The following is a 13,817-nucleotide window of genomic DNA, read 5'->3' on the forward strand; positions in this document are numbered from 1 at the left end:
ATGCCCCTACCTTTGCTATAAATTTGTTGAAGAATTTAGTCAATCTCGTTAAAAGATCTTTACAGAAGCTCACATTTGACTAATTACATCTCTGAATTACACAGTGTAATTACTAATTACATCTCTGAATTACACAGTTTTTGGGAGGTTGGTTGGGTTTTTAAATCATTAAGGAGATTATTGATGGGAATAGGGGCCTGGAGAGGTTGTTGGAGGAGTTAAAAGCCCAGCCAAGAAAAAAAACCAAAATCCACCCAACCTGCACAGTTGGAGGTATTCTGAACCTAACTGGTTCAGACCCTGACCACTCAGCTCTGGCATCACCTACTGTGAGCAGGAGGTTGGAGCAGACGCCTTCTGGAGCCCCCTTCCCATCCAAGTCAGTGAATGTACGTCAGTTTTCAATGCGGGGAGGTTGTGAGTGACAGCCAGGAGGGATCTATGCTCCTTAGCTCTTTATGGGTGATAGATACTAGGGTTTTGGTATGCCCATTTATTCAGAGTAGTAAAAATGGAAAGTTTTAACTAGGTGCAGAGGCCCTCCTCATAGGTAAGCAATAGTTGTTGGTTTTGTTGTTTTGTTTTTTTTAAAGCTAAATGTCAGTAAATAGCCTTGTGTAGAAGAGGAAAGGGTGATCCTAATATTTACATATACAAAGATGAGCTCTGAGTTAGATGTTAGGAATAAGATACTCCACATATAAGAGACAAAAACATAAACAAAAACATCACAGGACCAGCAGATGTCAAAAAGCAAATAAGACAAGAATTGCTAAGGAAAATACTTGGAACAAAACAAATCATTGCTTTAGCATCTAAATACTATTATGCCTGTAACATAAACACAGTTCATTATTGGTTTCCCTTTTCAAAACAGATGAGAAAACTACAGAGGGTCAACAAGGATAGTCAGAGGAGGAAACAACTTCCATATTAGGAATCGCTAAGTAGCTACAACTGAAGTCCATACAACCATGAGTGCGGTGGAAGAGAGCAATTAATCATGGTCTTTAATTCTCCAAGAAGTAGAGAATTGAACAGATGGCAGGTTAAATGCAAGCAAACATAGCATGACATTCAGAAACTGTAAAAGTGTTTTCAACAAAACATTGAGTGCTACAAGTTTGCATAAGTTCAAAAAATTACTAATTTATTGATTTGCTAAATTTATGGTAGAAAAATGCATATAATGATACCACATATTTCAAGAAGTCCTTGACTGATACCTTAGGAAACAAAACTTTTCCCCAGTATGTTCTCCCAATTCTACATTTGTGTCCTGTTCTGTCTTCTGGTCCCTCTTGTGGCACCTGCTGTTGACTGTAGGTAGTGGAGTACTAAAACAACTATAAAACACTAGCAGAGTTTATGGTGAACATTGATGAGTGTTCTGAAAAACCCTTGGGCAACATGGGGGAAGATAGTGCAGTGTTTAAACTTACTGTAAGTGTGTTGGTTTTTACCACGTGAATTCATTATATGAATTTGATCTAAGTTTTAACCCATAAAAATAGTAGCTTATAGAAAAGAAGCATAGCTAAATTTATGTAGAAGTTCATAGTTTATGTCTAATGCTGGATGCAGTACAGAAATTATAGTTTCTGAGTGTTTCATTTAAATTACTCCCATTCAAAAGCTATTCCCTCTAGAACAAAGTATGCCTATGCAACATTTCTTATTATGAATCCTTTGGATTTGTGCTTTATTTCAGCTGGCTCTTTCAAGGCAGGAGGTAGGTTTGTCACATTTTGTATGGCTGCTGTCAGTGATCAACACCATTACACACACTGTGGTGAGGAATAAGGGTAATAATACACATTCCTAAAATATAGGAAGGCACTAGCACAGCATTTAAGTCCTCCTTTCCGAGGTAAAAGTCAGAACAATGATCATAGTCACTCCACCTCTTTGAAGAGTGCTTACAAAGTTTCTAGAAATATTTCTACCCTTCAAATCATTGCAGACTTCCCCTGCAGAGCAAAACAACCCTGAGAGCGCTGTACTGTGTTGTCAGTGTTTCCCCTTGGGTTAGCAAAACACAGCAGCCTAGAGAACATTGTCATAGATTATTTCTTAGATCCTGCAGGCATTATAATGGCACAGACTAATGCAGCAGCTGGAAACGCCAGAGAAATTGAGAGTCTCATGTGAAAAATGAAACTGCAGATGTGGGGAATGTTGAAAATCAGTGGCTGCTTGCTAGCATGTAGTTACTCTGCTTGAAGCCAAATCCACAGACTCCATACCTTCCCTCCCGTTCCTTCCACACCTTCCTAAGTGCAGCAAGTATGTAATGCCCACTAATACCTGCAGATCAGAAAACAGAGGTAATTCTGTGCACCAGAAGTGTTTTCTCTTGTTTAGATTGGATGTTTATGAGAAATCATGCAGTATTTCAAAGTTTGAGTCTTGAATCCGCATACAAGTAAGTTTTCAGACACCTAGTGTCCTCTGAAGTACTACTTCTGTTTATATCCAAAAAAGATTCCTGTAAATATCTTCTTTATTTCTTTTTAGTACATCTTCTATGTGGAGGTAATATGTAATTATGTCATCAATACCAATAATCCTGTCCTTGTCCCAATGATTTGGTGTTTAGCACAGTTAGCTTTTCTTTAGATTCAGTTTCTTCTATACAAAAACCACAGAAGAACAAGACAGGAAATAGCATTTCAGCTCTAATTTTGATAGAGTTTCTTCTCTGTCATCTTAAACAAGCTTAAGGTAAGCCCAGATAGAGACATTCCTATCTGAAACTTATATTTGGTAGGTAAGTGTTGTGAATGAGTGTTTTAAAGAATAAAGAAATGTGCTTAAAGAATCTGAGATCATAGTGTGGGGGGTGGGGGGTGGTGCATCACCACAGAATGTGCCAGATTTTTAGGACTTCCTGAATGTCTGGCCATTGTATTAGTGTGCCTTTCTGTATTTTTTATAAAGCACTCAAGAAACATGATGTAAATATAAACCTGGTCATCTACATACCTTCTCATATGCATATTCCTAGAGACGTTGGGCTGAAACCCAGGCTTCTCTTAGAGTATCCTGAAAAAAATTAATGGATTCAAAAATGAAAAAGGGATACATCATAGTAGAGAGTATAAAAAAAAAAGAAGTCCTCTATGCTCTTAAATCTGGAATGCAGTAATCACAAGAACCTCATGTATACTTAGGGAAAGGATGAAATTAGAAAATTTTGAAATATTGTATGTTTAGTACTTTGATGATAAATATTAATTAGGGGAGCTGGTAAAACATATGGCCAGTGACATATGCAAAATTAATTACGACATTACCAGTTGTAGATTGCAAATTTATGTTCACTAACTAATAAAGAAAACAATATTTATAGGTTAATTTCATTTTTAAATCATAGCTATTTTAGAGTTGGGGACTGAAGAAGTTAAAGGCAGTACAAGCTGACTGGATTTTGAGTCAGCTTTTGAAAGGGTGGTGCTCTTTCATGTTAAATACTTTCATATAGAAACCAGAGTGCTTTTCAACAGGGTACCACTATCCTGCTGTGAGCATCTTTCTTATAACTACCCAGTATGAAACTGATAGTATGGACTAGATCTTTTGAATTAGTTGGTTTTGTTGTTTAGGAGTCCACTGGGTTGAATTCTGAACTGGGATGTGAACTCCTAAGTTACAAACTAGCTTTGAAGATCACTGTTTCAGGCTTGCAAATTTATTTTAATTTGAGGTAATGAACAGCATTTTCAAGTCTCTAAAGAATCAAAAATTAAACTCTCTACAGCTTTATAGTTGTTCAAGAATGTGAACTGCTTCTGTTGAATTTTGATGGCTGACAAAATTCAAAATACAATAAATAACATTTGTCTGACAGCCCCTGCGGTCTTGAAATGAAAGCACTGCCCACACCATGCACCCCACATGTGATGGGGGTGACAATACACTTGTTACAGAACTCACCTGTGTATGAATGGGGGTCATTTGTCTAAGAATTCCAGGTGACTGCCCACCTAAAATCAGCTGCTGTTCAAATTACTGGATATTCAGAAACCCTTGATAAAGTTTTTTAAAGCCAAAGTACAGCTACTAATAGCAGTCTTGTTGCTGAAATGGTGGATGGCATAGCTGCAGCTGTCCTGTTGATGCTTAATAAAGGCATAAGTAATAGAGCCAGCAATACTGAGGTGCAGAAATTCAGTAACTTACTGTGGGGTACGTAGCTGCTCAACTCTGTTCACGAAAGACCTTTGGTCTCTTGTTACCACTGGTGTTCTGTTCACTTGCCTTGGCTTTTACACCTCTACAGTGCAAAAGAAAGACATGCAAAATAGGTGCCATGTCATGAATAAAGGCACAAAAGTTCATGTTCCTTGCTAACGTGGTCAACAAAACTTGAAAGTATATTTTCAGAGTACATCTTCCCTATTTTTTCTGTCGGTCACTTTAGAGTAGGTAAACTCTAAAGAGAGTTTAGAGTTTCCTGAGAGCTTTCGTCAGGAAATAAAAGTATTTTATATGGGAAGAGAATCAGTGGCTCCCAGTTCTAAAAAGATACTTGGATGGACAACATGTGTTCATACAAATTTAGGTCTAACTACAGCCCTAAGAAATAACAGAATTTATAAAACCTAGTAGCCACCTGAGATGGCATAGAATTTGCTCTATTTATTTTTTTTTTTTGGAAAGCCCCATTACCTTACTTCACGGCCATGGCTTAGGCTCATGATGTCAGTCTTTTATCTTGCTGACCTTTTATATAGAGATTTGTCGGGGTCTCCTCCCCCACCGTGTAGCCCTGGGAGAGGGGCCCTGAGGGCACAGACACGGGGCTTCCCTGCCCCTGCTCAGCCTCGTTCCCATGGGTTGGTTTGTGTTCCCTGCGCGGGCAGAAGGACCCTTGGTCCCGTGACTGGAACAGTTCCTCTGCAGAGCCCCGGCCATGCGGCTGGAGAAATAAACATCTCTGAAACAGCTACCAAGAATCTGTCCATATATATTTCTTTTCCACGGGACTCCTGGTTTGATATATGCATGTTACAGTAATCCCCGCTGTAACAGAGATTATCATAGATTCATTTAGGCAGGGAAAGACCTTTAGTATCATTGAGTCCAACAGTAAACCTGGCACTGCCAAGTGTTTTGCTTGACGTAGAGCATCTCTCACTTCTTTGAAACAAGTAGTTTTCACTATCAGCACCATACAGTTGTTTTTCTCGATACAGGCTGAACAGTCAAAAGAAGAGCAGAAACAAGGTTTAAGTGCTGAGAAATTGATGAGGAAAGCTTCTAAGGATGTGTGCCGGCTACGGGAGCAGAGCCAGAAGGTGCCACTGCAGGTGCAGTCATTCAGGTACGGCCTGTTCTGCTTATCATGCTCTTTTTAATGTAATGAAGTAACATGAAGTATTTCTAGGTATAATCAGACATGCCCTGTAGTATTAGTAAAAGTCCACATGGCTTTGACTTGCCAGAAACATCACGCATTTCTAAAATGGCTCTAGGTTGGAGTTTCAGAAGACCAGGCCTTAGTGACCTGCTCCTGTGGCAGTTCAGAGCGTGGTGAGGAAGCCAAGTGGAGTGTCAGACCCCTGTGTGACATCTGCTGTAGGCGGGCACGGTGTGACTGTTGCCGTGGTTCACCTCACCCACAGAAGGTTGACAGGGGGCTTTAAGTCATGGGAGCTCTTCCAGTGATGGCAGGGGCCTGAAGCAAATCAGTGCTCAAGGAGAAGTAGGACAGATACAGCTCATCAGGAAACTCATTAACCACTACTTGTGCCTTGCTCAAGACTTAGTGTTAAAGAAAGATCTTGAGACCATCCTCTGTTTTGTTTCCTTTCTCCTTTTGGTTGCAAAGCAACCTATTACTTGAAGCAATTAATGAAGTGTTCTTGCTTAGCATAAGCCAGAATGAACACTTGTTATCTTAAACCTTAATTCTAACTGGTCTAAATTCCTAAAAGACTGGCCAGCTTACAGCCTGGAGGCCATGCTCCTATATAAAAATAAATATAAATCTATTGATTGAAAAATACAGTGCTTGCTCTTGCACATAGAAGCAGTACTGCAAGTTAATTTGGTTTGTTGTGTCAGTTAATGCACATTTTTAAAGTTTGAATTTCGGATTCCTTTATAGGAAATTTAAATCAGCTGCTAATAAACGTGAGACTTTTTTTCCTTTTTTTTAATCATCTTTTGTGTGCAGTTGGAGAAATCCATAAGCAAGTAGGGGCCTGTGAGGCAGCATGTCTTGCAAAACACAGCTGTAAGTGATGCAGAATCAAAGCAAGAGAGAAAGGAAAGGGGTTCCTCAGCAAAGATGTGCTACAGCTAAGTTATTTATCTTCAGTTTGAAATTCAGAGCATCTTGAAGATTTCACTTTCTGTGCATGTCTTGAGAAGGGCTTTTGGTTGGTGCTGGTCATTTAACAGTCATCTCAGACAGACTGCTGCCCAAATCTACAGGAACATGTAAGACTGCTCAAAACATCATTTCCCTGCAAGAAGGGTATCGAAAGGCTCCATTGTCCTTCATTTTCTAGTCACCACATTAGGAAGAGAAAGCCAGTTTAGGCTGATTTTGCTCTGAGCTATTCTTTTTTATGGGAACTCAAGCTTCACCAGTGGAAAACATGGTTTAGTCTTCTGGATAAATACTTACCTCCTGAGGCTGAATTGTACATGCCCTGCTAGTTGGACTTGTTAGAGTGCTGTGGCCTCAGACTAATCACAGAGAGACATTTTTAAAGCTCTCAAGAAGAATGACTCTTCTGAGATTGAATTTTTAAGCCCCCAATACTTCTCTTCCGCTTTCTAGCCTGCTAGTAGGCAAACCTGTGTAAACTTGTTATGCTTCAGTAATGTCTCAGTTCATAGGTGACAGAAATGGTAACAGCACAGGGGAAGCAACTGGAGAATGGGTTGACAGTTTTTCTCTGAGTCTTGCCCAGACACAACTCTTCCCCCCTTGCCCTTTTCCCATGTCAGGATAAAATGATTTATTTTGCCTTCTCATCCCCCCACCGAAAATATCATCATAGGAAATTCAGTGACTGGAACAATATTTCAGTCATACCATTGCAGTTATTAATGAAATACTGACGTTTTTTCTGTTTCAAAACTGGAACTGCTTTTTACATAAAACTGCCTAAGAAGGTAATTGTGTCATTTGTTGTAAATTTGTTGTAAATAAATTTTCTGTATATTTTCCAAACCTGTGTTTTAAAGAAGTATGCTCTAACCTTAGCAACTCTACAGCAGATGACATTGCAGTCATGCAACAAATGGTAAAGAAATCCCTTGTTTTCTTTTCTGATTCAGGGAGAAGATAGCATACTTCACAAGAGCAAAGATCAGTATACCAGCCCTTCCAGCTGATGATGTATAATTACACATTTTCACTGAAGTGTTTTTCCACTTGTTCATATCTTTTCAGATGAGCTTTGTAGTTCCAGTGATGTGCTTTCAAAGATCTTCTATTTTACATTCACTATTGAGATGTTTATTTGTAAAATAGAGTGAACTGAATTGTTGTAAGCTTAAAACATGGCAAAAAACCCCAACAAACAGAAAACCAAAGTAGATAAATTTCGGTATACTGATGCTGATTTTGTACAGTTTGTGTGTATTGCATCTGTGTTTTTATTTTGTAAAGATGGAACAAAGGCAGTACTAAGCATGTATCCTGTTGAACTGCACTGTGTTGAGAAAAATTATGTTCAACAGACAATTGTTTATCTTTTCACTATTTTCATGTGAGCAGACTGTGAAGATGGCTGTTCTGCCATGCAATACTTTTGTACAAGAGTGTAACTTTTATAGTTTAAAGTTAACCACAAACATAAGCGCCTTTCCAAAACATCCAGGCTGCCTCACAACAGCTGCTGATTAGATTTATCACCCATGTTGTAATTTTGTTTCTGAAAATAAATTTCTTCTGGCTTGTTTTTTAATACTTTGTAGGAAGACACAGAGTTCAGAGTTTAGTTTTGTGAATGTACAGTACTTTAACCTGCACTAAAAGGTTTCTTGCATCTGCGGGAGAGTGAGAAAGGCAAGGCAGACAAGTAACCCTAAAAATTTACTTTGAGACTACCAAAAGGGGCAGCTGCTTTCTGAACCCAATGAATCAAATTCATAATACCAACACTGAAACTGAAATAGTTATACCCACTGTGCACTTAAAAATGAGAGTTTCTCTCTGTTAATCGTTTGTCCTAGGGGGCTCTCTGATTGCCAGCTAGGAACACATGAAGGAGTGTGCTAGGTTTACAGATCTGAAGATGCTTCATTAAAGGATTTGTACCAGAAAAAAAATCTCTCACATGCTAACTCAGATATCAGCAGTCCTGTTGGTAAGGTAAACCCTTTCTGAAAAAGAAAAGCTCCTGACTAGAAATCTGCACAAATTTTGGTACAGTAAATAACAATTCTTAAAATATACAATTGACCCTGTATGCAGTTGGGGGTGCACAGGTTTAATGAATAGATGTGAACAGCTTGTTTCAAATATGTCTTACGTGCTTCTTCCTAGCAGGCTGCTTCATCAGAAGGCAACTTGGATGCCCTCTGTACATTGGCTGTAGGTGTTCAAGCAGTCCTGTCTTGGTAAAGCAATTGGGGTCATCTTCCATGGGTACTGTGTAAGTAGGTGGATATTGCAGAGAACAGAAATTTTTCATTTTCTACTTAGTTTGTTGCACTCAGATGTATTTCATTCACTGGCTGCAATTTTCTTCCCCAAGCAACAAGCCACATTGCATGGACTTCATCTTTCAGAAGTGCTATAATTACTGGTGAGCAAATGGAAACAATATAACCACAATATGGTAGCAGCTGTCTTAGATTCAAAGTGACAATTCTGTGATGACAGGTCTGTGTAACACCCAAAGGTTTTCTTATGCACAAATACATCAGTTCACTGAAATATAAAGCCAAACATGCTATTTTGAGCAAGATGACTGATTGAACATTCGTTATGAATGCCCCATTTGTTTTTTGTGTCTTGGGTTTGAGATAACATTCATGTTTGAAAGGTCAATTTAAAAAAAGCTGGAATTATTTAATGTAGAGGTGAAATGAAGGTTGACAGTTTCAACTTCTCAATTTGATTATATAAGTTGTTTGTAGAATGATGTTTAGAGGTCTACTTTATGATTTTTCTTTTATTTATTTACAGTCTTATTTATGTTCTGTTTATTATAGTTCAGTTCTGGCCATAAAAATATTTGTCATTAAGGATGCTATTCTGAAAAATACTTAGAGGTATCTAAATTTTAGTCCAGTTAGTTGGTTTTTCTCAAACGTTGAATAATTTTCCAAAAAAAAGTATTATTGTCTGAGTTGTAAGCATAAGGTGAAGTCAAAACTTGAGTATTGCTGGCTTCAGCTTACAAAACTCCTTTAAATGAGAGACTTAGACATATTCATGCTCTTCATTTTCCAGATTGGTAAAGTTGAACATATTTATAGGCAGCTTTTAACAATTCCGGGTTTGGAGTTTGGGGTTTTTTACTAATTCAACGTGTCACACTTGAAACACTCAATAGAATAAGCTAAAATAACACATACAAATAAACTCCTGTCAGTTTAAAGTGATAAATATTACTCTTGAAGTGAAATTTACCCTGCACAGCAGGGTGTAACGAATGTAATTAGTTCTATTGCCAGGTACCAATGTCACTGCAGTTGCATATATCAAAATGTAAATATTACTGGTACAAGAATATTTAGCCAAATGAGCTAGGTTTAGCAGAAATTGTAATAGAACACAAATCAAATAATTTTAAGATTATTTTTCTTTTTACTATTGCTATGTTTATACTGTATTAAATATCAAATGCTCAGGACTGAACTAAATATTTAATCAGGTTATATTCTGAATGTGTTTCTGTTCTAATTTTGTCTGTAAGAGTATGCAAGTACATTACATAGATTAACTTGTCTCTGCACTTTTCATATGTTTCAGTGATTGGAAAATACATTTTTTTTTAACAAAGCTCTTTTCTAGACCAGTGTTTTATTTAATTCTTTTATTGCTCTTCTGTCTCTTTATATGGTCTTTGCAGAAACAGATGGCTGCTACAGCTTTGTCAATGTAAAATCATGGCAATTTATAGAAAGTTCACATCAATCACTGACAGTGCTAAGGATAAGTTACATGGAAACTAATTCATATACTTGAAGTTAGTTCTTTACATTCATGAAGGAAAAACTGCACCAGCAATGAACACGGTTGAGTCTCCTCCAGACAACATCTCATTATTGCCCAGAAATACTGGGTGTCCTTAGAGAGAGAGAGGGATTGGACAGGGATAGAGGTGGTCATATTCTCTCTCCCTCTCTCTCACAATTGAGAATCTGGCATTATGTGATGTTATGTCTGAGAACATTTAGTTTACTGTAAATGATACAGGCCCAGCAAACTTCATTCAAGGTTGTACTGCATTAGGTTTTTGTAATGGACGTTGAACTGGTGCTACAAACTCTTTCAGACTTCAAGTAATATTATTTTGTAAAAAATACATAGTTTAAAGCAGCCCCAGTAGGAGTTCTGCTATTTAAAATATGGTCAAGTCTCCGTGCAGGCCTAGAGATTAAAATTTTTATACTCACTCCCCCAAGTTATACAACAAAACCAAAATCTGACATTTATCAGACTTGGAAGAAATACAGTGGTGGCTTAGATTGCCATAGCTCATCAATTCATGTAATTAAAAGTGGAAATAAGTAGTGATTAAAGGAACTACTCGGTAAGAAAGAATCCCACCCCTGCTCTTGTAAACAGTAACCTGTCTGTTCAGCAGGTCTGTCTCTCTTACTGTAACACAAGCAAGAAGTCAGAAAACCTGGTATCTGCCCTTTTTTAAGTCTTCCATTTCCAATTTCGAGATGCCGATGGGCACCTTGTATATCTGCCATTGCTGCTGCTGTCGTAAGTGATGGTCAGATGATAAGCAGATTGTAGAGAGGAGTAGAGATCCCCCTAGAACTAGAAAAAATCCACCAACCCAATCACTGAACAGTGCATCCCCTATTGCCCATCTGGGCAGAATCTCTGTGATGTCATCATTCCAAATCTCCTGGATTATAGTGTAAGCAAGGGACAGAGTCTCCAGCTATCATCTGGAGTATTCCTCCAAGTAGTAACAGCTTTTTTTTATCTTCTGCTCTGTATTCTCCATCTTTAGGCAGTCCAAACCAGGACCGGAGATCACAGGGCTCAGAAGTCATAGTCCATTTGATGTAGCTACTAAAGTAATGGAAATCTTGAATTCTAGGAAAGAATAAAAATCTTTAGACTGTGTTCCTACATCCTTTGCCAGAGTCCCATGCTCCAAAGCTCTGGTGCATTTATGTCTAAGTTGAGATTTTTCCAGCCTGGTAAGTAGTTACAGGTAGCAGTTAAAATCCATCCTAACACAGACAACAGAAATCCAGCTAACAGTAGCCTATGTCCGTTTGCCAAGTTCATTTTTTGCAGTCATAGAAGCACCAAACAATTCGCTTTTGCAGGCACTGTTCTGCTCAGTTCTTTGTCATGCTCTGTCATACATAAGCACAAGTTAAAACAATGCTCTATGAAGCATGAAATACTTCTCCCCTCCCTCCTGCTTTGTGTTGCCTGGTTCCATGTGCAGTGTTTGGGGGACTGGGAGGTGGCATGGTAAACCAGTAGCAGAAGGGTGTGGCCACAGCTGGGCTCACTTTTCATTAGTTTTTGGTTTGTTTTTTCAAGAAAAGCATATACTTGTTTTTCCATCAATCAGCTAAAGCATTACAGCAGTTTTGCTAATTTTGGCATCTCCCAGTTTGTTTTTAAGTTTTAATACCACACTGATGCACTTCCACTTAGACCAAATAACACTCTCTGCTTTGTGGCCAGTTAAATGCCATGTTTAAAGTCAAATATACAGCAATATCTTCCAAACATGAGTGAATGGAACTTGAGGGATCTTGGATAGGATGCATAATGACTCAAGACCAGTGTCAGAGGAAGATAGATACACTGGCTTTTAAAGCAGCATTTCTCAGCCTATTTTTGGTGCATAAAGTATGCAGGTGCCAGAAACTCTTAGAGTAACTTGTATGGGCAGTCCAATGTGGCAGACTGGGGAAACACAGCTTGCTGGGTCTGAGCACCCACACCATCACACCCCATGCGCAAAAAGACAGTTGCAAAGCTTGCTACAATTTCAGAAACCTACTATTCCAAATACACAGAAAAACCATTTGATGCACTGCAGGTATTCAGACTGTTTAGGACAGGAAATCTCCTCTAAGTTCGTATGTCACTGCATCAGTCAAGTGGAAAATTGCAACAGGGAGTCAAACTTCAGGGCTTATTTCATTGGTTACATAAAAAAGGAAGCACATTTTGGTTAAAATCCAAGCTGGAAGAGAACATGCATATTCATTTTCAGGCTTTTACAGTGCAGTTAAGAAAGCAAAAGCACCTTTTCTGTGCAGTCTCTGAAAACTTCAGTGTTTTGCTGCGATACAGTTTTAAGCAGTTCCACAGGTGAGAAAACACACCATCTTCCAATACCAGTTTATGGAGAAAACAGACAAATTTAGGAAATCAGCTAGGTAACAAAGAGTCCTTTGAATTACTACCGGAACAAGCTTCTGGCTTGCACTAGGGTTTGGAAAAGATAGGGCAGTATTTCTGTACTGCTTAAAACCTTCCATGTTAAGGCCTAGTTTCAGTTTCCAAGCATTGACACTGATCCTGCTGCTCTGCTACTGCATAATGGACCGAAGACGGATGGACTTCAGTTGAACAGATTGTGCAATTAAGTAGGGATCCTCCTAATATAAGACAAAATCCAGCAAGCCAGCCAACAAACAATGCTTCCCCAAAATCCCACCTGGGAACAATATCTGGTATATTCTCATCCCAAAATTCCTGGACTGTGGAATGGGCAACCCAGGAAACTGGGACAATAGCTGTAATCCCTGATATCCAGAAGAGCATTCCTCCAAACAGCAACAACCGTTTCTTTTGTTCCTGTTGTCTTTCACCAATTTTCAAACAGTCCAACCCAAATCCTGAGAGCAAGAGGCCCAAAATCCCTGATCCATTGGAAAAAAACATCAAAATCCTAGAAATCCTGAGCTCTGGAGGCAAGGCTAGGAAAGAATCGAAGTCCTTGCATTGCATTCCACCTTCTTCCTGTACAACACAAGCTTGCCAGAGTCCCATAGTCCAGATCTCCAGTTCATTTAGTTCCAAGTTAAGATTTCTCCACTGGGGTAGATAGGTGGTGAGACAGGACAGGACCCATCCCAACAGAGAGACCAAAATGCCACTTAATTGCATCACTGGTTGATAGACTAAGGCCATTGTAAGAGCAGAGTTCTGAAAGATTGAGGAGAAAGGTTTCCCCAGCAGTTCTGTACCAACTGCTACCTTGAGTGATGGTGGAAGCTGTGATGATTTTAGGTCTCTGCTGCCCCAAATATAAGCCCTTGCTATTAACCCTTTGCAAGCTCTGAAACACTTTTTTGTTCTTCACGAATATAAAGTTTCACATAAAGGACGAAGGACTTCACTAAACCATGAGTTAGGTTTTCCGATAAGGATTTGATCTGTTACCTTCCAATTTGCTTGGTAAAATTATATCCCAATGCCTGATGATTACAAGCCTGAGGATGAACAAAGAGGGCTCTATGACCCCTCACCCTAAAACACAACAGAAATCTTTGTGCTTCAATACGGATTAATTAGATTTTAAGTGGTGATAAAAAGGCAGCTCTGTGTGCAACAGGACTTCATTGTAATAGCTAAATTTGAGATTTCAGGGATGTAAATCAAGGCCTTGTAAAGAAAGGTAGACTGT

At 38.7% G+C, this 13,817-nt stretch overlaps 2 protein-coding genes and 1 pseudogene across 3 annotated transcripts in view; 1 reads left to right on the top strand and 2 right to left on the bottom strand.

Annotated features, from left to right (window-relative positions):
- WWC2 (WW and C2 domain containing 2) overlaps positions 1-9,973 on the top strand; it is a 95,513-nt gene extending 85,540 nt beyond the window's left edge. For both annotated transcript variants that reach the window (XM_042014925.1, XM_042014926.1), the window contains exons 22-23: positions 5,199-5,326; positions 7,297-9,973. In XM_042014925.1, coding sequence (XP_041870859.1) covers positions 5,199-5,326; positions 7,297-7,363 — 195 coding nt within the window. In that variant the 3' untranslated portion in view covers positions 7,364-9,973. The remainder of the gene's footprint in view (positions 1-5,198; positions 5,327-7,296) is intronic.
- A 578-nt stretch (positions 9,974-10,551) lies between these two features.
- Positions 10,552-11,449, bottom strand: LOC121658227 (annotated as a pseudogene).
- Positions 11,450-12,667: 1,218 nt separating this feature from the next.
- Positions 12,668-13,421, bottom strand: LOC121658258 (claudin-22-like). The gene has a single exon (XM_042014936.1). It carries the CDS (start codon positions 13,319-13,321, stop codon positions 12,668-12,670), a length of 654 nt encoding a protein of 217 aa, XP_041870870.1. The 5' UTR covers positions 13,322-13,421.
- Positions 13,422-13,817: the final 396 nt, after the last annotated feature.

This window comes from Corvus kubaryi, unplaced genomic scaffold (genome assembly GCF_017639235.1).
Source record: "Corvus kubaryi isolate FWS band 111438036 unplaced genomic scaffold, C.kubaryi_AGA036_p1.0 split3-131, whole genome shotgun sequence".
Classification (NCBI taxonomy): Eukaryota; Metazoa; Chordata; class Aves; order Passeriformes; family Corvidae; genus Corvus; species Corvus kubaryi.

Bases quoted from the DNA above. Each gene is read 5' to 3' on its own strand.
- LOC121658258 (XM_042014936.1), bottom strand. From the start codon at position 13,321: ATGGCCTTAGTCTATCAACCAGTGATGCAATTAAGTGGCATTTTGGTC.